Genomic DNA, 22,788 nt, shown 5'->3' on the forward strand with positions numbered 1-22,788 from the left:
TTTATGCTCTCCGACGCGAAACCGTTTTTTTAAATCCGGACACAGAGTACTGCATGTCCGACTCTGTGTCCGGATTATAAAACCCGGTTTCGCAGCGGAGAGCATAAAACGCTCACCGCCGCTCACGGCCTGACATCTTTCTCACCCATTCAAATGAATGGGTGACAAAGACTCCTGCAGGTTTCCGTCTCCTGCTCTGCAGGAAACGGAAACCTGAAGTACGGAGTGCCGGGCGCAGATGTGAACGAGCCCTGAGACCGCTCGAGATAAATGATGTGCAGAGAATATCCCTTCAGGCTAAAGCCCCACATTGCGGAAACGCAGCTTTTTTTGTTGCAGATTTTGTGGGGGGATTTTTTGAGCCAAAGCCAGGAGTGGATTGAGCAGAAGGGAAAAGTATGAGGGCTTCCTATATACAGTATTTCCCATTTCTGTTGTAGCCAGTCTTGGCTTTGGCTCAAAAAAATGCAACAAAACCTGTAGCAAAAAAAGCTGCATTTCCTCAATGTGGGGCCTTAGCCTCAAAGGGGTTTCCCATCAGGGAAAGTTAAGCCCTATTTACAGTATAAGGGATAACTTGCAGATAACTCCTTTAGGCTAAGGCCCCACATTGTGGAAACGCAGCTTTTTTTTTTTTTTTTTGTTAGAGATGTTGCTGCGGTTTGGCTTTGGCACAAAATCCACAGAAAAATCTGTAACGTAGGGCCTCAGCCTTAAAGAATTTTTAGAGAATTTTTTTTGTGTTCCATTTTATTAAAAGTTTAATTAAATTTTACGTTCTTATACAGTGAATGGAATTAATATAATAAATGGAAGAAATATTTACATGGTTTGTTCTGGCCATAGCAGAGCTTGAGATAAAACATTAATATGTGCATCACAGTATATGCCTATGTCTACCTGCACATATCATCAAATATTTACCAGATCAGATGTCAGGGGGCAGATACTCTCTCTTACTCTCAGGGGGCAGATACTTCTCTTAGGGCTCGTTAACACGGCGGAAAATGTTTCCGCTGTGTGTTTTTTTTTGGTGTGGCTAGCTGCGACAAAATGAAAGAATGTTGCGGCATCCTGCCCCTGATTAGGCCTGAATGAATGGGCATAAACAGGAGCACGTCTCGAGCCGTGGAATCTAACTCAGCCGTGGAATCCGTGGCAAGATAGGCCATGTTGCTTCTTTTTCTGCTACTAGCTAGCAGTAAAATAAATAAATAAATAAATAAATAAAATTGAGTGGCTCCCATTGAAGTGAATGGGAGCCATTTTTGCAGGCAGATTTCACGTCACAATCCACCTGCAAAAAAACTCTGTGTGAACATACCCTTACTGGTACGAGGACTATTTTCCCCATGTTTGCCTGGGTTTCCTCTGGGTATTTCGGTTTCTTCCCACACTCAATACACATACTTCTAGGTTGTAAATTTAGATTGTGGGACAATGACTGACAATGTCTGCAAAGTGCTATGGAATAGATTGGTACTATACAAATAAGAGACATAAATAATATGAAGAAACAGACTGTGGCCAGTGTTCTTTCATTTTATTTTGTTGTCACTTTCAGCTTCTCTGTCTTACCAGTCCCACTCCTCTCTAAAAACACCCAGAACCAGTAGAAGTAGAATTTTTCACGCTACTGCTTGACTTATGATATGATACCTTATGATATGATAAAAAGAAATAAGTTTGCGCCCTAAATCCTATTCATAGTAGTTTTAAAATTAATCTACAAAAATGTTCTTCAAATACACAACAAAGACCACTCGATGCTTGTGGATTTTTCTGCTGGTTTCACCTTATATTAATAATAAATTTTATTTATACAGCGCCAACATATTCCGCAGCGCTGTACAATTTGTAGGGTTCAAATCCAGACAGAAAGATACATTACAAAGAAAGTCATTTCACACAATGGGACTGAGGGACCTGTTTGCAAGGGCTTACAATCTATGAGGTAGAGGGGGTGACACAAGAGGTAGCAGGGGCGGCATTGCATATGCAGGAGTCAGACACTTTTGTAATAGAGGTTATTGTCATTACACAAACTTAAAACTTTATGAGCCGTCACCAGCCGTGTCCTTTAACATGTGGATGGAGCTTGGAGCTATAAAATTATCCTGATATGGCATCATATCATGTGGGGAAGTGTGGGAGCGGGGACAGAGGAGGGTTAAATTTTGGGGATTCTAATTATAGACAAGAACCCAGACAATGTATTTGAATATAAAGAGGGGGGACCAGTCATTTACCTTCACACATACACAGACATCACATCCGTATCTTTGATCACATTTTCTGCAGTTGTTACTATAACAGTCTTTATGATCACCTGTCACCGTGTACTCGCATGGCTACATTGCAATAAAGTAACTATAGATTTCTATAGATCATGTTTCTGGCTTAGAATGGAAGCCAAAAAAAAGAAAACTCTTTATAGGTCACTCACTCTTTTTGCAAGAAAATGATATGCCCAGTCCTCTGTATTGCAGGCTTTTAGCACCATCTAGTGGGCATCCTGCATTTATTGTATTAGAATTGATGACAGGTGATTTTTCTTTTTCAAAGACTGTATTTAAAATACAGAGAAGGAGTTATTGGAATAGAATGAAACTTCATTTTTTGTGATTGTAACAATGATATAGGTCAGTGGTTACAATATTGGAGCAAAAGAATGTTTACTGGGAAAAACTGTACAGTCGAAATGAGGCTCTATCACCCTATTGGGTCGCCTCTAACCTCGTCATAGAAGGCCACACATGTGGCCACAGGATGCCCTCCAGTTATTGTTGAGTCCATTGTATCACTCCTGGGTGACTGACCGTGATCTGCAATGGCTCCCCAGATCATCACACAAGTAGGTGTGGCAGTGTGTCGCTCCAGCAAAGGAAGGGTTCAACTGCTCATTGTGAGGCCTCCATATTGAAATCCAGCCATTATTGGATCAGAGATAGGTGCATGTAATGAAGATGCCATGTGTGTTTGGATGGTGGGGGAAGAAAACTGTGGAAGCTGCTTGTCTTTGTCGACATATCAAATCACTGCTCCCAGTACATGAGTCAGAAGGCCCTAGATGGTAGGCAGTTTGTCAGAACAACCATCTTGCTTTTCTCAGTCTAGTGATGCACCGTCTCTCAAAGTAAGCCTGTGTCTCGTTTATAATCTCTCTCCAAGAGGGTATACTACCTTAGAGTAGCCTCTGAGAGCATTTCCGTCTTCTGGCAAGACCCACACCTGCAGTCATTTACATATCTGCTTGAGACATAACTGTGCTGAGTTTTACAGAAATTCAATTCTACTTCCTCCAGAAAGCGTGCTAAATACTACACAGTGCTGCATAATAACTGGGTATTACTCATGTCTAGAGGATGTCTCTCTACACATCTGTATTATCAGTATACCTACATACCCTAATAAGGTAATCCGCTACTTACACCCTTTCAGGAGGAATAACACAGTACATTGCAGAGTTAGGATTTTTACTCAGGGTTTACTAGAATAGCTGACCAGTGTATGGATCAGTGAAAACGGAACAGATGGCACACGGATTGTTATCAGTGTGTCATCTTTGATTTTCTCTGACCTGTTTATTTGAATATACCGAGCTACAAAAACAGATAGGTATAGCATCTGCTCCAAATTTTACTGCTCTCTTCTATGGCCCAACAGTAATTTGTAAAGACTATAGATATGGCATGTGGCTGTAGAAATTAATCAGGTTATACTGTATATCATCCACATTTTTTTTTCTTCTCCCAATGTCTTGCTGGCATCTTTTCAAAAAGTTTGGAATTAGAAAATTAAATATACTTTGAAAGAGTTTTTTTTTTTTTTTTTTTTAATTTGTGTATGCAGAAAGGCAACCTGATAGAACATGAGTAGGAGTAAGTGAGGGGAAACTCCATTTGTCATCATGGTTGTTTTGTACATTCCTTGAAGCTGAACCCCTGGATAGCCCAGACTTGTGTAAAGCATTGACGTCGAAGTGCCAGATGTATACAATTATATTGCCAGTTCAAAAGCTAGCTTACAGAACAGAAGGAGCATACTGAGAGCTTTGGGCATACATGTGTTTAAAGATTAAACGGGCACTATCATTGGGAAATCGTGATTTTAGACAGTGATATGCCTGAATAGCCTTTAAAAAGGCTGTTAAGGTGCTGCTACTAGATTTTGAAAAGATATGAAACCAATATGCAAATGAACCTCTCTGGGCGTTCCCCAAGCCATCGTGCACCCCCCTGCATGATACCTTTGTAACGCCCTCTCCTTTGTGTGTGCTCTATTATGTGCCGCCCTCCTCTGTAGCTGCTCCATTGTCTGTAGTCTCGATCCTGCGCTTTGAAATCTCGGACATGCGCAGTAACGCTCCCTTCTGAGTGCTACTGCGTATGCCCGAGTGCCGTTTTCTTGTAGCTACTTATAGAACTGCTCAGTATGCGGTGTGCGTGTATTTTTTTTTTTTCCTTTTTACATATACAGTTTTATGTACGAATGTATAAATTTGCTATAAATTTCCACTTCACCTTCAGTCTATGTTCAGACTGGTCTCCTGGCATCACTCATAATGGAGCTGTGGCATTAAAGAGAGTCTGTCACTGGATCCCATCATACCAACCAATCAGAAGATGGATAGCTTATGGTCACCTAAATTAAACCTTGTGAAATGGTGCCCGCATTGCTAATATGTTGATGTTTTTGTCAATATGCCAGTGAGTTCTTTGTAACAAAGAGGGGAATGTCATTGTCCAAAGAGGCAAGTGGCAATACCCTCATTCCTACACAGCTGATTTGCATATAGGAAAACAGCGATGTCTCAGCAATTGAGTCACCAATTCACAAGGGGAAAATATCATCTGACCTATCTGCAGGGCTGGGTTGATATACTGGGTCCATTTAAAGCTAAATCTGTTTTTTTATCCCATGGAATTGTGGCAAACATTCTCTTTTAATTTGTATGTAACTTTAGTGTATACAGAGCCATAGTATGTTTTTTTGCACACTGAAATATGATTTATCATGTCATTTCTGATTTATTAATTTCTTCTTTTTTTTTTTGCAGACCTTATGTTTGTTCACCCCTACCGGAACAAAGGGAGGACAGACCCAACTTACTCCCGCTGGACCAGTTGAATACGGCACCACAATAGCTGCCCATGTAGCCAAATCTCGAAATACCGTGTTGTTAGAAAATATTATAGGGGTAAATGTCATTTCCATGTAGTAATTAATTTTATCCCAATTTGTTTTATGTGTAGGGTCTGTTATTTTTCTCTTGTAATATGTAGTTCAGATATATTCTTTGTATGGAGTCTTGCAATTTCAGATCAGCCTTAGATAGGTTATAATTTATAGTTGTTGTACTGTAAAATTATGTAATCTAAGATAGGAAGAACCAGACAAGTTTGTTGGTTTTTACATCTAATAATATAATATAAAATGAATATTGACAAAAAAAAACACTTCCTTTTCCTTTGAAATCAATACTTATTTTGTCATTTAAACTGTTACCAGTTGTATATGTACCATGAAAGTAATGCGTACTTAACCAAATTTATTTTAGGATGAAAGGTTTCCAAAAGGTACTGGACTGGACTCAGGGACTAGTATCCAATCTGTTCTATGCTTACCTATAGTCACCGCAATTGGCGATCTCATTGGAATTCTGGAACTTCATAGGTATTGGGGAAGAGAAGGCTTCCGTTTGTGTCATCAACAGGTAAGCTTTGTGTGATAATGGCTGTTATACCAACATGTATTTGTAAATTGCACAGTTATTAAGTAATTTGACTTTTTATTAGTGTTGAATTTTTTTCTTTTCTTTTATTATTCTGTTTTTGAGATTTTACAACTTGGCAACATAGGCTGTTCAGTATGTTAAATAAGAACGATCCTTGTCTATACGCAATATACTGTAAAGTTTGTATCTAGATTTTACTCATTGCAAATAACAATACTTAATTCCATCATGTCTGTCACTGTATGAAAAATTATATTGCAGGGATGTAATATATGATTGATGGGTAAATTCATGAGAGGTCATAGATGTGGGTCAGAAGCAGTCACTGGATCTGAACCATGTCTACGACCTCTGACCTAGCCAGCCAGTGCCCTGCTTCCCACTGAGGCTAGTTTTCCTTTGTCTGTCAAGAACTTTTTTCTTTTCTTTTCTTAGAATCCTTAGTGGGACATATATGGTCTAGAAGTCCTTGTACACTGAAAGGCGAATTGCAAGGGCAGTTTACTTAAGGAGCACAATTTAATTGGTCACTAGATGGCAGCATAGAAATGCAAATATACACCTAATAGACTATATATTCCATTTTTATAAAATGCCATATAACAGCGCTAAGCATATGTAATAATCCATCAAAAATAAGTCTCTAAAGAAGCATTAGCTTAGTCACCACACTAAACCTTTGTGATTTGGAAACATGCGGTAAGTAGTTCACACTTAAATAAGGTACATTGTGATACAGTCCTGGAGCGTAGAAACAAGTAAGAGGGTCTCTTTCTGTGGTCTTCTGGTGGATGTGATGTGGTAGTGGTAGTGGATGAATGACAAAATTGTTACTAGGTTATTCATATCAATAAGTATAGTGCAGAGTTTGGTAGTGGATAAATGACAAAATTGTAAGTATTTTTTTTTGCTACTAGGCTTTAGATTGTGAGTTCTACTTGGGTCAGTGAATGATGACAATATCTGTAAAGCGCTTTTGTTTTCTTTTGTTTATGCATAAGGTGGCAACAGCTAATCTTGCTTGGGCATCAGTAGCAATACATCAAGTACAAGTAAGTAGTTATACTCTTTTTCTTTCATTAAGCTTTTGATATCGTTTTGCATTTAGTTTATGTAGGGCATTAGCAGCAATTGTTGGTTGACTGTATGGGCAGCCCTGATCTATAGTATATGGTCTATGGACCCCACCCATCATTTGACATACATTTAATTTCGGGCGCTCCCCATTTGCGGCGGGTGGTGTCTATATTTTACAGCAGGCATCTGCCAGTTACAGATATGAACATTGTAAGCACGATCATGACTGTTAACCACTTCAATTGTGCAGCTAAATGCAACCATGATACCCTGTTAAATGTAAGGTGTAATAGAGGTGCAGTAAATATACAGCCTACAGTGATACAAAAGTATTGTAGTATGTTGTATGAATAATCAAATCCTGTAGGGGAACTAAAAATAAGTTATTCTTCAATAACATCAATTCCTATCTATAACCCTACAGTGTTGAATAGTTTAAAAAAAAAAAAAGTTTGTACGAATGTTGAAAATTATTGAGAGAAAATCAAATCCCATTTGTGGTATACCACTTGGTATCCGGAATGTGAACTACTGGGTGACCCGTTCATTTTAGTATCTTAAACAGGACCTTTAAAGTTCTCTATGATGTGACATTATCCTGTTGCAAAGCCTACAATGTGTCATTGCTGGGGGGTGATGAATGCTTCCAATGGTGCACTTTATAGACTTTGTACTGTAATGGGTGTTGCTTACCACCCAGTGATTGACATTCAGTTGTGAGGCCGGTCCCTATGACAGTGCAGCGATATCTGTAACAAAACTAAAGGCACCAATATACATGGCACCACATACCTGCAAAACTGACAGTGTGCTGAATTTACGGCACTTAGCTTTTCAGCAGTACATAATATGTCACACTAAAGAGGACCCTTCATGTCCTCTACAAAGCCAAAAGCCTTCCCACAGGAGCATTTTGGGACTCATGGGAAGAGTACCCTTTCCCCTCCCTTTTGTTTAGTTTGTTCATTTTGCCTTTAGGATATGCCTTATCAAGGTAGCCTACCAAGATAACCTACCAGAGCTACTTTTGTACTTATCACCTCAACCAGAATTTCAATCTTTGTATCCACTGAGTTAGCCTGCACAGGCCATTGATGTACATCGACCATGCTCATGACTTTTATTTCTTTATACTTGTATTTGAATAAAAACTGTTATAAATAAATAAATATCTCCCCTTTTTAAAAAATACTTTATATATAACATTTTAATATAACCACATTGGGGGAGATTTATCATGTCCTGGACTATATAAACTTGGTATCATCACAATCATATTGATCCACATAATAAAGGTAGATTTCATTTTTTCCTCAATTCCACTTTTTCCAAATTTGTTTTCCTTCTTCCTAGAGCATTTTAAGGGAAATGGTGCCAATAGGAGGTACAATTTGTCCCGCAAACCCTCATATAGCTTGATGAAGGAAGAAATTAAAAAATGTTTATGGCTTTTGGAAAGTTGGGGAGAAAAAAAAAATTTAATATGTAAAATCAATTGGTAGAGGCTAATGTTTTTTTTTTCCCTCTTTTATTTTAGGTTTGTAGAGGATTAGCAAAACAAACGGAGTTGAATGACTTTTTACTAGATGTGTCCAAGTAAGTACATTACTAATATTCCATTACTGGTTAACTTGTTACTGTAGCAGTAGTTTAGTATTGCTTCAATGAGCATAAATGAAGGCATTAGAGCCTGTATATATTTCAGTAATACTCATTAGGTAATGGTAACACAATGGAAGATTCATCCTGAAGCTGCACATTGGCTTAATTAAATCATGAGAGGAATATTTAAAGTTAGCTAAACTGGTCCCGGCATCAAATGTTGCACTGTATCTAATAAATTTGGTGTTAGTAAATAAAACGCAACGCAGCTTTTCCTTTGAGGATTTTTTTCTGCAACATGTGGATGGGACTAGACTGTAGCTGTAAAAGGGAGCTTTTTTTTTTTTTTTTTTTTTTTTTTGCTGCAGCGTTTCCAGTAGTGGCAATTTTGCAGCGTTTTCTCTACTGTAAAGTGTAAAGGTGACCAAAATAAATAAATATATATATGTGTATATATACACACACACACACACTCTCTCTTCTCAAAAAATTAAAGGGAACACTCATATAACACATCCTAGATCTGAATTATTGAAATATTCTCATTGAATACTTTGTTCTGTACAAAGTTGAATGTGATGACAACAAAATCACATAAAAATCATCAATGGAAATCATCATGTAGCTGTAGTGTCAGCAATTCCTCCAAGATGAAGGCATTGAATCTATGGACTGGCGCGACCATTCCCCAGACCTGAATTCGATTGAGCACATCTGGGACATCATGCCTTGCTCCATCCACCAATGTCATGTTGTACCACAGACTGTCCAGGAGTTGGCAGATGTTTTAGTCCAGGTCTGGGAGGAGATCCCTCAGGAGACCATCTGCAAACTCATCAGGAGCATGCCCAGGCATTGTAGGGAGGTCATACAGGCACGTGGAGGCCACACACACTACTGAGCCTCATTTTGACTTGTTTTAACCCCTTAGCGACCCTTGACGTAACTGTACGTCATGGGTCGCATGGGGATGTATGGAGCGAGCTCACACGCTGAGCTCGCTCCATACAGGGCAGATGCCGGCTGTATCATACAGCCAGGACCTGCCACTAACAGCAGCAGTCGGTGCCCGAGCCGATCGCTGCTGTTAACCCTTTACACACTGCGGTCAAACGTGACCGCAGTGTGTAAACGGCGCCGGCGGCACGGGCGCCGCCATGTTTCGCCGATCGCCGCCCTCCTGAACGTCACATGAGGGCGGTGATCGGTTGCTATGACAGCCGGAAGCCTATTGAAGGCTTCCAGGCTTGTCTCTGCACTAGATCTATTAGACCTCATTCCAGAGGCATCGTCTAATAGAAGTGCTGCGATTTTCCTATTCACTGCAATACTGTAGTATTGCAGTGAATAGTATGAGCGATCAGACCCCCTAGGTTTCAAGGTACCTAAGGGGTCTGATCATAAATGTAACAGAAGAAAAAAAAAAAGTTTTTAAAAGTATTAAAAAAATTAAAAAAATATAAAAGTTCAAATCACCCCCCCTTTCCCTAGATCAGCTATAAAAGTAAATAAAGAACATTAAACATAAACATATTAGGTATCCCTGCGCTCCAAAATGCCCAAACTATTCGAATATTAAAACAATTTTTCCCGTACTGCGAACGGCGTAGCGGCAAAAAAAATAAAAACAGCCAAAAAGCGTTTTTTTTCAACACTTTGCCTCCTATAAAAAATTGAATAAAAAGTGATCAAACCATCAGATCTTTCCCCAAATGGTATCAATAGAAACGTCATCTTGTCCCCCATAAAAAGACACCACAACCAGCTCCATACATGGAAATATGAAAAAGTTACAGGTGTTAGAACATGACACAATTTTTTTTTTCTATTTTGCAAAGTTTTTAATTTTTTTAAAAGTATCAAAACATTTCAAATACTATATAAATTTGGTATCACCGCGTTCGTACTGAAACGTAGAACACAGGTAACATGTCATTTGTACCAAACAGTGAACGCTGTAAAAATTAAACCCATAAGAAAATGGCGCAAATGCATTTTTTCTCCAATTGCACTTCATTCTGAATTTTTTTCCAGCTTCCCAGTACATTGCACAGCATATTGAATGGTGCCATTACAAAGTACAATTTGTCCCGCAAACAATAAGCCATCATGTGACTCTGTGAACTGAAAAATGAAAAAGTTATGGCTCTTGAAATGTGAGGAGGGAAAAACGAAAATGCGAAACCAAAAAAATGGCCTGGTCCTTAAGGGGTTAAGGACATTACATCAAAGTTGGATCAGCCTGTAGTGTGTTTTTCCACTTTAATTTTGGGCGTGACTCCAAATCCAGGCCTCCATTGGTTAATAAATTTTATTTCCATTGATGATTTTTGAAAATTCAGATCTAGAATGTGTTATCTGAGTGTTCCCTTTATTTTTTTTGAGCAGTGTGTGTGTGTGTGTGTGTGTGTGTGTGTGTGTGTGTGTGTGTGTGTGTGTGTGTGTGTATAAGGTGTCATTGCCTGAAATGGCTGATTTACCCTTTGTACACAACAATCTGCCATGCAGATGCCATGAACAGTAGATATTTTTGGCAGGCTGTCGACCAAAAATACATTATTGGATGCTTTTAGACACTTATCAGCTAACTTCGTTGCTCAAACTACCACAGCGTTAACCATCAAAATATCACTTTTATAAAATGACCTAACACAATACGGGAGTATACACAGCGATTGAGATGGCAGGGAAGGGAATAAACCTCGCCTGTCTTCTCTCTGGGAGCTCCGGCTGAAGTTACAGCCGGCTCCCAGCTTCAGACGTACCGGCACGTCCTGTCAGAACAAGGCAACCACTTCTCGGACATATATAGTCTATGGGCGGTCCGGAAGTGGTTAAAGAGGCTCTATCAGTGGATTTTCACTATTTTAGATAAACATATGCCTGAATAGCACAAGTGAAGTCATCCAGGCTTCGGAGGGTCTGTACAGTCCTTACTGAGCATGCGCAGTACGCTCTGTTCGGCGAAGACTTCAAGGAGCGTACTGCGCATGCGCACAATTGCATGCGCAGTCGGCTCTACTAGTGTCTTGCTGGCAGAGCCGACTGCGCAGGCGTCGGAGCTGACGCAGAAGGAAGACGACAGAGAAGGGGAGGATGTAGCTGAAGAAGGAGGCGTCGCTGGAGAGAGCTCTCGGGCAGCAGTGGGGACGACCCATCGCCGTTTGAGCGCTGGGGCCCGCCCCTATTGCTGCGAGACAACTCATTAGCATACCGGTAAAAACTAGGATTTCTAAGGAACGGCGTCGCGGAGACCACATCTAAAGGTAAGAGACGAATAGCCTCTCTAAGGGCTATTCCGACGTCTAAAGCAGAAAAAATAGCTATTTAGTGGTAGAATCCTTTTAAATACATGCAAAAACTTTTGTAGCCACAAACAGATGAAGCAATGTAAAGATAATCCTCATTTTATGGATATGCAAATCAGCCTCAAATGCATCGGAAAAGGGTCTGATTTACTAGAATTATTTGCAGATAGTTATAACTAAGGGAGCGTTCACACTACCGTCACTGTCTGACAGGTAGTGTCCGATGCTAGTGTCCGTTCAAAATCTTGCACAGACATTAGCAGCGGACACTATCTGTGTCTGTGACATTTTTCATTCATTTAAATGGAGATCTGGTGCGTTGTTTTACAGTCCATGCCTGTCCTTAAGTGTCCGTTCCTAAAGATGTCCGACTTTTCATGCGGACAGCAAAACCCGACATGTAGGTTTTTTCTGCCTTCTGACTGTCTTTAATACGGTCTTGGAGTAATAATGAACCTTGCAACATCATCACTGCTCTTAGTTCAATAGCGGACTTGATTGGGGTGGGATTCCTAGGCAGGTCAGCAATCATTGGCATCTTTGCTTGGTGAAAGGTCATGGAGCTTTATCAACCTGTAATGGTGAAATGCTGCGGTGCTAACTTAGCATGTTTTTCTTCTCTTGCAGAACATATTTTGATAACATAGTTGCAATAGATTCATTACTTGAACATATTATGGTGAGTAACTATTATGTAGAATTCTTCCGTAATTGATCAATCGCTTTTATACCAAATGCTTGTAAATTCAAGCCAGTTATGTGTTTTTCTTAAATCTTCAGTCCCACTTATTGCAGATTTTTGTAACTTTTAATGCAAAAGGCATGATGTTGTAAAATTATAAATTTTCAGAATGGGCAAAGTTCTTGATCAAAGCTAGTCTTTCAGATTTCTAAAATCCTTACTAAAAATTATGTTTTTTTTTTTTAAGATATATGCAAAGAACCTGGTGAATGCAGATCGATGTGCACTCTTTCAGGTAGACCATAAAAATAAAGAGTTGTACTCTGATCTTTTTGACATTGGTGAAGAGGATGAAGGGAAGCCGGTTTTCAAGAAGACCAAAGAAATTAGGTGAAGCAAGAAATATTTAAAAACATAAACCTTTGTCTCCTTTTGTTGTACTTTTTCAATAATCGTATGTGCCTATTTCAACTGTCTTTTTTCTCCCTTGGATTCCAATAGATTTTCCATTGAAAAGGGTATAGCTGGTCAGGTGGCCAGAACTGGTGAAGTACTGAACATTCCTGATGCTTATGCAGATCCACGCTTTAATAGGTAATAAGAGTATTTTTTGCTTACCTAATAGAATCTATTTGTGCCTGTACACATGTATGTATGTATATGTAGGTATGCAGCGCCGTTTTAATAGGGGCCGTGTTAAAGTTCTGTAAGTGGACCACACCTCACATAATTTAATCACCCATTAGCCATACCTCACCCATAATTACACAAAAAACAAACCCCTTCGGACCTGCAGGTTCTAGATGTAGTGATGTCTGTGACTTGGCGCTCATCACACTTTCCTGTCACAGAAATCACCAGCCAAAGGATGAATAATGGAGCAGGAAGCTGATAGCATATTCATGAATGACCCTTGCGTCCTAAGGACACAAGAGTTGAAATTGGTACCTGCTGCCTGGAACAGTAGGACAGCACCATAATTGCGGGACTGTTTTGCTCGATCCAGGCCAACTGAGGGAGGCCCCCAATACCATAGGGCCCAGTGCCCTATGGTTAAAGTGGCCCTTTAGATATGGTACCTTTACTAGTGTTCATGAGGTGAATGAGCATTACAGACCTGGACGATTTCTCCAACATTACTTCTAATTTGGGAAGAGGTGGTCCCATTACCAATATATCAACATAAGAAAGTGTACTATACAGTAAAGCTAGTCAAACTCTGGATACCACAAGACATAAGAATTGCAAAATCAGTAGCAACATTTAATAGGAGATATACCTGTATCTCAATATTATTGGTGTCAAAGATAGAAATTTTCCGAACCAGACACACATAGTGATAGCCTGAAATCTGCAGTAAAATCTCTATCTTTTGCATAGGAATGTAAAATCTGCAGCAAATCCAAGACCCAGAGGGTATGTTGTGAATATGACTTTAAGTAACTGACATTTTTGTATTTCTGCAGAGAAGTTGACCTTTATACAGGTTATACAACAAGGAATATCCTGTGTATGCCTATTGTAAGCAGAGGGAGTGTTATTGGTGTTGTTCAGATGGTGAACAAACTAAGTGGAAGTGCCTTCTCCAAAACAGATGAGAACAACTTCAAAATGTTTGCTGTTTTCTGCGCTTTAGCCTTACACTGTGCAAATGTGAGTTTATGGATTGGTGGGTTTGTTATGGTAGATTTTCTTCTTTTTGCATGAAAAAAATACAATTTATTCCTGTAACTGAAATGATAGAAGGATTCACCCAGAAATTGATGTTAACTTAACTCTAAACTTGTTAAAATGATGTGATAATTTGGTCTCTGAACTAAGAATTGATGTTTATTTTTTACAATGTTGTTTCATATTCTAGATGTACCATCGAATACGTCACTCTGAGTGCATTTACCGTGTGACTTTAGAAAAATTGTCTTATCACAGCATCTGTACTTCAGAGGAATGGCAGAACCTCAAGAACTGTACCCTTCCAGCACCTCTTTGTAAAGAGATTGAATTGTAAGTAAAGTTTACAGGGCTGTAAATTTGAGGTTTTCATTTTTGGAACACAAAAGAGGACTGGGAATTTGCATCCTGTTTGTTTTAAGGTTGCCATACACATTAGATGTATGGCAACTGAACCTATAATATTGATGGCACCAGTTGAACAGCTAATCTGAAGTGTATGACTAGTTTTAATATGTTTACCCTTTTAAGGTATTCTAGGAGTACATATATTATTGATGACCCATTCTTAGGACGGATCAGCCTCCCTAAGTTGTTTCCCGTTGTCATATATCCTATGGATAGGCTAAGTCTGAGATGGGAAAAGCCCTTCAGGCTAAGGTTGCGGAATGCAGCTAAAAAACTCTGCTGAAAAAAACACAGTGGAAACGCACTGCATTTTTTTCTGCAGCTATTTTCCTTGTGTTTTTGCTGAGTTTTTCTCCACCGATTTTCTTCCTTTATGGAATCTTATAGGGAAACTGCAAGCGTTTCCGCAGTTAAAATTTGCATGCAGCATTTTTCAGCTTTTCTGTAGCGTTCTTTTTTTTTTTCTGCAGTGTGTGGATGGGATAGCCAGAATTTTATTCAGTTTACTGATACTGTAAACACATTTTTTTTTTTTGCTTCATTTTCACAAAAAAAGGCCATGCATCTCTACAGCGTGAGTCTTTAGCCTAAATTTGTGCCGTTCTTGTTTTTCATGAACCTTTTGAACTTTTTTTCCTTTCGCTAAACTGTTACAAGTATCTAAATTATTGTATAAATAATACACAGATTCGTCCTTAGTAGAAAAAGGAGAACCTGCGTTAGCATCACTTTTTGGAACATAGCTCCCTACAGATCTGTCTGGTTTTCCTGAAACTTAATGGCATGATTTGAAAATAAAGCCAAGCCAGACTGTCTCCACCAAAATGGCTTTATCCTTCGGTCATGCCACTAGGTTTCTGGAAAAACAGGCTTTGATCTATAGGGAGCTACATTCAAAATGGTAGTGCTAGAGATCTCCTTTTTCGACCAAGGAGCATTTGCATAATCTTTTTCCATTAATTCATAGCGGGACATATGTAGACTATTAAGTCCCTGTACATTTCAAGGTGGCCTGAAAAGGCAAAGTCAACTTAAGTATACATAGTTCCTTCTTGCCTAGATTGTGTAATATTTTGCAAAATGGAATGATTATGTATCTTCTCTCTTTTATCTTTTAGATACCACTTTGATATTACACCTTTTGAAGACCTATGGCCAGCCATTTATGTGCATATGATACATAAGTCTTGTGGTAAAACTTGGTAAGATTTAAAAGAAAATTGTTTTAGATCTGTTTTGTTAGGGATGAACATAACCATATTTTAATTTGTAGATAAATAACACCTAAATAGTACAACGCTGTTGTCAGTGCCTCAATATAACTGTACTAATACTTTGGAAACATAAGCATTGACAGGTAAGACCCTGCTCCAGAACCCCTGGTTGGAGCAGAGTTCTGATCAAGGGTTTTAATCCCTTAGATGCTACAGTCAAACGTGTAGACTGTGATATCTAAGGGTTTTTGGCAGTTTATTGACCTCACTCCCACTCTGCAGCAGGTTCAGGTTACCGATATATGTATTTTTGGCGGCCTAGGCTCTGGTCAGGGACTTCGGGCTGTCAGAGCTACATACCTTGTTCATCCTCCTGAGTAAAGAGGAAGTCAGCATAGGCTGGCTTCCTGTATAAAATTGCAGTACACATGTGTTGCAGTGCATATTGCTGAACTGAGGAAGATTGCTGTGGGACCACAAAGGAATTCATAAGCTGTGGAGGCATATATTAGGCTAGACCCCAGATTTGGACCTTAAGAGGGAAAAGGTACCAGAATTGACCCCCCAAAGTAACACCCCCTTTCCCCATAAATCATAGGAGTTATTAGGAATTTGGTGTAGGGAATTTGGTGTATCCAATGTACCGTATATACTCGAGTATAAGCCGAGTTTTTCAGCACAATTTTTGTGCTGAAAAAGTGTACCTCGGCTTATATTCGAGTCATTACGGACATACCGTAGATACAGACCCGGCATACAAACACGGGGACGGGTGCCGGGCCGCAGCATCGCCACGCTGCTGTATTTCCCCCCTAGGCTTATACTCGAGTCAATAAGTTTTCCCAGTTATTTGTGGTAAAATTAGGGGCCTCGGCTTATGTTCAGGTCGGCTTATACTCGAGTATTTATGGTACTTCGCACAGCTTATATATTAAATTTTCACCATGCGCTGTGCATACATGCCTGGGGAAAACTAATGCTCACTAAGCTCCTTGATTAATTCATTAAGTGGTGCTGATCCCTAAGATACTCCACTTTATCGGCACCTCAGGGACAATGTGACATGGCATCCAAATGCCAAACATCTAAATTTGCACTCCAAAATCCACATAGCACGTCTTCACATCTTTGACCTGCTGTGTACTCGAAACAGCAGTTTATGCGCACATGTTGTACTCAAGATAACGTATTTAGCAATGTCATATGTGGGTATAAACTACTGTTTGGGCACAGCCAGGCACAGATGGAAGGGGTGCTATTTGGTTTTTGGAACACAGATTTAGGTGGTTTGTTTTTCTTAACCCCTTCCCACTGCATTTTTCCATTTTTGTTTTTCATTTTTGACTCTCCTCCCCTTCCAAACCCCAAAACTTTTTTTTTTTTTTATGCTCTCAAAGCCATAGGAGGTCTTAATGTTTGTGGGACAAATCGTTCTTCATAATGCTACCATTAATGATTCTGTACAATGTACTGGGAAGCTGGACAAAAAATTGAGAATGGGTGGATTTGAAGAAAAAGTGCATTTGTGCAACTTCCTTATGGGCTTTGTTTTTACAGCCTTCAGTGTGCAGGCAAAATGACATGTCACCTGTATTCTAGGTTTCGGTACGGTTCCAGGGATACCAAATTTATATGGTTTGGTTTACATTTTAACCCCTTAACAAAAATCCAAAACTGTGCCAAAAAATGTATTTTCTAAAAGTTGCCATATTTTGACACCCGTAACTTTTTTATACTATAGGGTAGGGTTCTGAAAGTTGTATTTCCACTGGTAAGGGTAGTCTACCACCACTAAAATCTGTTAAAAAACACATATATGCTGTTGTAGGGACTGGTAGTGACATAGTGAACATAGCTTTATTGTGTCAAAGTGTGATGTTGCTCTTGAGATGATCATTTTTTAATCCATATTCAAATGAGCTGTTCGCTGACGTGATATTAGTAAATCTGGGCCACTGAGTGATTCCACAAAGTATTGGTTGCTTAGCATGCATGTACAGAGCCAGTTAAAGGGGTTTCCCAGACCCAAATCAAAGCTGTATATTGGTGTTTCTGGGGAACTGCAGCGCTGCTCCTATTACTTGAATAGGGGTGGCATTACAATGTGTAAGAGCCTTTGCTATCCTGTGGCTAGGTCATGTGTATGAAAACTGGATTTGGAAGCGGAAAACCCTTCAAGAACTTCTATCAGAAAATAATTATTGCATTTTTTTCTTTCAAGCTTTGAACTTGAAAAGTTATGTCGATTTACCATGTCTGTGAAAAAGAACTATCGACGTGTACCTTATCACAATTGGAAACATGCAGTAACGGTATCACACTGCATGTATGCTATACTACAACATAACGAAGACTTATTCACTGATTTGGAGGTAGGCCATCATTTATATTCCATGTTTTCTGTGTTTGCTGATATAAAAAAATAATACTATTATTATTATTATTATTATTATTATTATTATTATTATTAGTTGCTGTTATTCATATCTTGCTTCACTACCTGGAGGGGTGCTTGGAAGTTAATTGCAGATATCATGGTAGCCTAACCTGTGAGCTTCTGTGCCAAACTATTTTCTAAATGTTCTGATTAATAGTTTGTGCAACAATTCCAACACTTTTAGGGCTAACACTATTATAATCCAAGGCTACCATACCTATAAACATTGCACATGACCTAAGTATATATCCCATGTAATAGTTATGTGTATACAGTACTTTTGATGGATGCCTTAGAATGGTATCCTTAACTCATGGACTCATGTTCAAATTTTATAACTGTTTTTTGGCAGATGTTTATGTATTAGTGCAGTCTGCTGCGCTAGTTTAAAAAAAAAAAAAAAAAACAACTGCAATCCTGACTGCTAGTCACTGATTTGACCTTTGTCTGTATAATGGGAGCCTATGGGCTGTTGAACGTATTTGCTGGGCGTTATAAAATGTTATGCATAGGTGTGCACAGTATACTATAAGGGCATGGGTAGCCAAGCCAGCTGTGCATGTCATAGGATCGTTACTGTGAAAAAAGACTGCAGAGCCTACAATTCAGGGCAGATCCTGAGAGGAGAGGAAGTGACTGGGTCTGTCCTGACACTGAGAGCTTGTATACGGTACAGTGGTGTTTTGGTTGATTCGTGTGGCTGGTAGTAAGCCACACATACAGTAAGGGTAAGTTCACACGGCGGAAAATGAAGAGGAAATTCCTCTTCACTTTCTGTTGCCAGCTTTTTCGTGCGGCTAGCCGCGATCCGATGCCGATGCAGTGCGTCAGTATTCTGTCGCAGCATCCCGTTAATAATTAGGCCCCGGATGAATGGGTCTAATCAGGAGGGAGTCTCGAGTCATGTCACATTTTTTTCCACTCAAATTGAAAAGAATGGGAGGTAGTTTTTTTAGGCAGATTTTGAGGCGTATTCCAAGTTAAAATCAACTTGCAAAACACTCAATTTGAACTTGTCTGAGTTTAAGGCTGTATATTATTTTGCTTATCTTGTGCCTGACGTAAAGGTTTATTTATTTTGCTGTTTTTTTAAATAAACCAGTTTTTGCTGCAAGAATTGTGTCTGTGTCTTTCTGGCTTGGTCCACACCGCTGATTTTACCGAGCTACCTTCCCCAAATAAAATGCAGTCCTATGAAAAAGTTTGGGCACCCCTATTAATCTTAATCATTTTTAGTTCTAAATATTTTGGTGTTTGCAACAGCCATTTCAGTTTGATATATCTAATAACTGCTGGACACAGTAATATTTCAGGATTGAAATGAGGTTTATTGTACTAACAGAAAATGCGCAATATGCATTAAACCAAAATTTGACCGGTGCAAAAGTATGGGCACCTCAACAGAAAAGTGACATTAATATTTAGTAGATCCCCCTTTTGCAGAGATAACAGCCTCTAGTCGCTTCCTGTAGCTTTTAATCAGTTCCTGGATGAAGGGATTTTGGACCATTTCTCTTTACAAAACAATTCAAGTTCAGTTAAGTTTGATGGTCGCCGAGCATGGACAGCCCACTCTCAAATGATCTGAAAACAAAGATTGTTCAACATAGTTGTTCAGGGAAAGGATGCAAAAAGTTGTCTCAGAGACTTAACCTGTCAGTTTCCACTGTGAGGAACATAGTAAGGAAATGGAAGACCACAGGGACAGTTCTTGTTAAGCGCAGAAGTGGCAGGCCAAGAAAAATATCAGAAAGGCAGAGAAGAAGAATGGTGAGAACAGTCAAGGACAATCCACAGACCACCTCCAAAGAGCTGTAGCATCATCTTGCTGCAGATGGTGTCACTGTGCATCGGTCAACAATACAGCGAACTTTGTACAAGGAGAAGCTGTATGGAAGAGTGATGAGAAAGAAGCCATTTCTGCAAGCACGCCATAAACAGTCGCCTGAGGTATGCAAAAGCACATTTGGACAAGCCAGCTTCATTTTGGAAGAAGGTCCTGTGGACTGATCAAACAAAGATTGAGTTGTTTGGTCATACAAAAAGGCGTTATGCATGGCGTCCAAAAAAAACAGCATTCCAAGAAAAACACTTGCTACCCACTGTAAAATTTGGTGGAGGTTCCATCATGCTTTGGGGCTGTGTGGCCAATGCCGGCACCGGGAATCTTGTTAAAGTTGAGGGTTGCATGGATTCCACTCAGTATCAGCAGATACTTGAGAATAATGTTCAAGAATCAGTGACGAAGTTGAAGTTACGCCGGGGATGGAGATTTCAGCAAGACAATAATCCAAAACACCGCTCCAAATCGACTCAGGCATTCATGCAGAGGAACAATTACAATGTTCTGGAATGGCCATCCCAGTCCCCAGACCTGAATATCATTGAACATCTGTGGGATGATTTGAAGCGTGCTGTCCATGCTCGGCGACCGTCAAACTTAACTGAACTTGAATTGTTTTGTAAAGAGGAATGGTCCAAAATACCTTCATCCAGGATCCAGGAACTGATTAAAAGCTACAGGAAGTGACTAGAGGCTGTTATCTTTGCAAAAGGAGGATCTACTAAATATTAATGTTACTTTTCTGCTGAGGTGCCCATACTTTTGCACCGGTCAAATTTTGGTTTAATGTATATTGCACATTTTCTGTTAGTACAATAAACCTCATTTCAATCCTGAAATATTACTGTGTCCATCAGTTATTAGATATATCAAACTGAAATGGCTGCTGCAAACACCAAAATATTTAGAACTAAAAATGATTAAGATTAATAGGGGTGCCCAAACTTTTTCATAGGACTGTGCGTGTGCGTGTGCGTGTGTGTGTGTGTGTGTGTGTGTATATATATATATATATAATTACACACACTCACACAAACTGTCCGTGACTTCGTCTGCGTCCGCCTTTATTCAGCAAATTGCTGCCATCGATGGATCGCCTTCTCCGGCATTTCGGCAGCTCTCAAGTTGTCCTGCTGCTGAACTCGTTCCTCGCACCATGTCCATGATTGTTCCGGCATCTCAGACTATCAAACTATCTATGTGCCAAATTTCATCTAAATCTGTCCAGCTGTTTTTGTGTCATTGAGGAAGAAGCATACAAACTTTCACAGTAATAATATTAGTAGGATATATATACACTCACCGGCCACTTTATTAGGTACACCATGCTAGTAACGGGTTGGACCCCCTTTTGCCTTCAGAACTGCCTCAATTCTTTGTGGCATAGATTCAACAAGGTGCTGGAAGCATTCCTCAGAGATTTTGGTCCATATTGATATGATGGCATCACACAGTTGCCGCAGATTTGTCGGCTGCACATCCATGATGCGAATCTCCCGTTCCACCATATCCCAAAGATGCTCTATTGGATTGAGATCTGGTGACTGTGGAGGCCATTGGAGTACAGTGAACTCATTGTCATGTTCAAGAAACCAGTCTGAGATGATTCCAGCTTTATGACATGGCGCATTATCCTGCTGAAAGTAGCCATCAGATGTTGGGTACATTGTGGTCATAAAGGGATGGACATGGTCAGCAACAATACTCAGGTAGGCTTTGGCGTTGCAATGATGCTCAATTGGTACCAAGGGGCCCAAAGAGTGCCAAGAAAATATTCCCCACACCATGACACCACCACCACCAGCCTGAACCGTTGATACAAGGCAGGATGGATCCATGCTTTCATGTTGTCGACGCCAAATTCTGACCCTACCATCCGAATGTCGCAGCAGAAATCAAGACTCATCAGACCAGGCAATGTTTTTCCAATCTTCAATTGTCCAATTTCGATGAGCTTGTGCAAATTGTAGCCTCAGTTTCCTGTTCTTAGCTGAAAGGAGTGGCACCTGGTGTGGTCTTCTGCTGCTGTAGCCCATCTGCCTCAAAGTTCGACATACTGTGCGTTCAGAGATGCTCTTCTGGCTACCTTGGTTGTAACGGGTGGCTATTTGAGTCACTGTTGCCTTTCTATCAGCTCGAACCAGTCTGGCCATTCTCCTCTGACCTCTGGCATCAACAACGCATTTCCGCCCACAGAACTGCCACTCACTGGATGTTTTTTCTTTTTCGGACCATTCTCTGTAAACCCTAGAGATGGTTGTGCGTGAAAATCCCAGTAGATCAGCAGTTTCTGAAATACTCAGACCAGCCCTTCTGGCACCAACAACCATGCCACGTTCAAAGGCACTCAAATCACCTTTCTTCCCCATACTGATGCTCGGTTTGAACTGCAGGAGATTGTCTTGACCATGTCTACATGCCTAAATGCACTGAGTTGCTGCCATGTGATTGGCTGATTAGAAATTAAGTGTTAACGAGTAGTTGGACAGGTGTACCTAATAAAGTGGCCGGTGAGTGTATATATGTATATATATATATATATATATATATATATACACCGTATTTTTCGAAGGTTTTAGAGGAGGAAAATAGGGAAAAAAAAATTAAGGAAAAAAAATTGGTGAAATATTTAATAACCTAATAATATAATATTTCACCAATGTAAATAGAACCGGGGGCTTTCGGACACAGGGATACCAAATGTGTATGTGTTTCACAGTAATGTTTTTGTTTTATATGTATTGTAGGGATATGGGGGTGATTTGAACATATCTATCTATCTATCTATCTATCTATCTATCTATCTATC

General features: G+C 39.7%; 1 protein-coding gene across 2 annotated transcripts in view; it reads left to right on the plus strand.

Annotated features, from left to right (window-relative positions):
* PDE10A (phosphodiesterase 10A) overlaps positions 1 to 22,788 on the plus strand; it is a 300,316-nt gene that overhangs the window by 265,647 nt on the left and 11,881 nt on the right. For both annotated transcript variants that reach the window (XM_075267819.1, XM_075267820.1), the window contains exons 6-16: positions 5,060 to 5,200; positions 5,561 to 5,716; positions 6,739 to 6,789; positions 8,352 to 8,410; positions 12,352 to 12,403; positions 12,654 to 12,796; positions 12,908 to 13,000; positions 13,873 to 14,059; positions 14,268 to 14,410; positions 15,604 to 15,687; positions 17,921 to 18,071. In XM_075267819.1, coding sequence (XP_075123920.1) covers positions 5,060 to 5,200; positions 5,561 to 5,716; positions 6,739 to 6,789; positions 8,352 to 8,410; positions 12,352 to 12,403; positions 12,654 to 12,796; positions 12,908 to 13,000; positions 13,873 to 14,059; positions 14,268 to 14,410; positions 15,604 to 15,687; positions 17,921 to 18,071 — 1,260 coding nt within the window. The remainder of the gene's footprint in view (positions 1 to 5,059; positions 5,201 to 5,560; positions 5,717 to 6,738; positions 6,790 to 8,351; positions 8,411 to 12,351; positions 12,404 to 12,653; positions 12,797 to 12,907; positions 13,001 to 13,872; positions 14,060 to 14,267; positions 14,411 to 15,603; positions 15,688 to 17,920; positions 18,072 to 22,788) is intronic.

Source organism: Leptodactylus fuscus, chromosome 3 (assembly GCF_031893055.1).
Source record: "Leptodactylus fuscus isolate aLepFus1 chromosome 3, aLepFus1.hap2, whole genome shotgun sequence".
Classification (NCBI taxonomy): Eukaryota; Metazoa; Chordata; class Amphibia; order Anura; family Leptodactylidae; genus Leptodactylus; species Leptodactylus fuscus.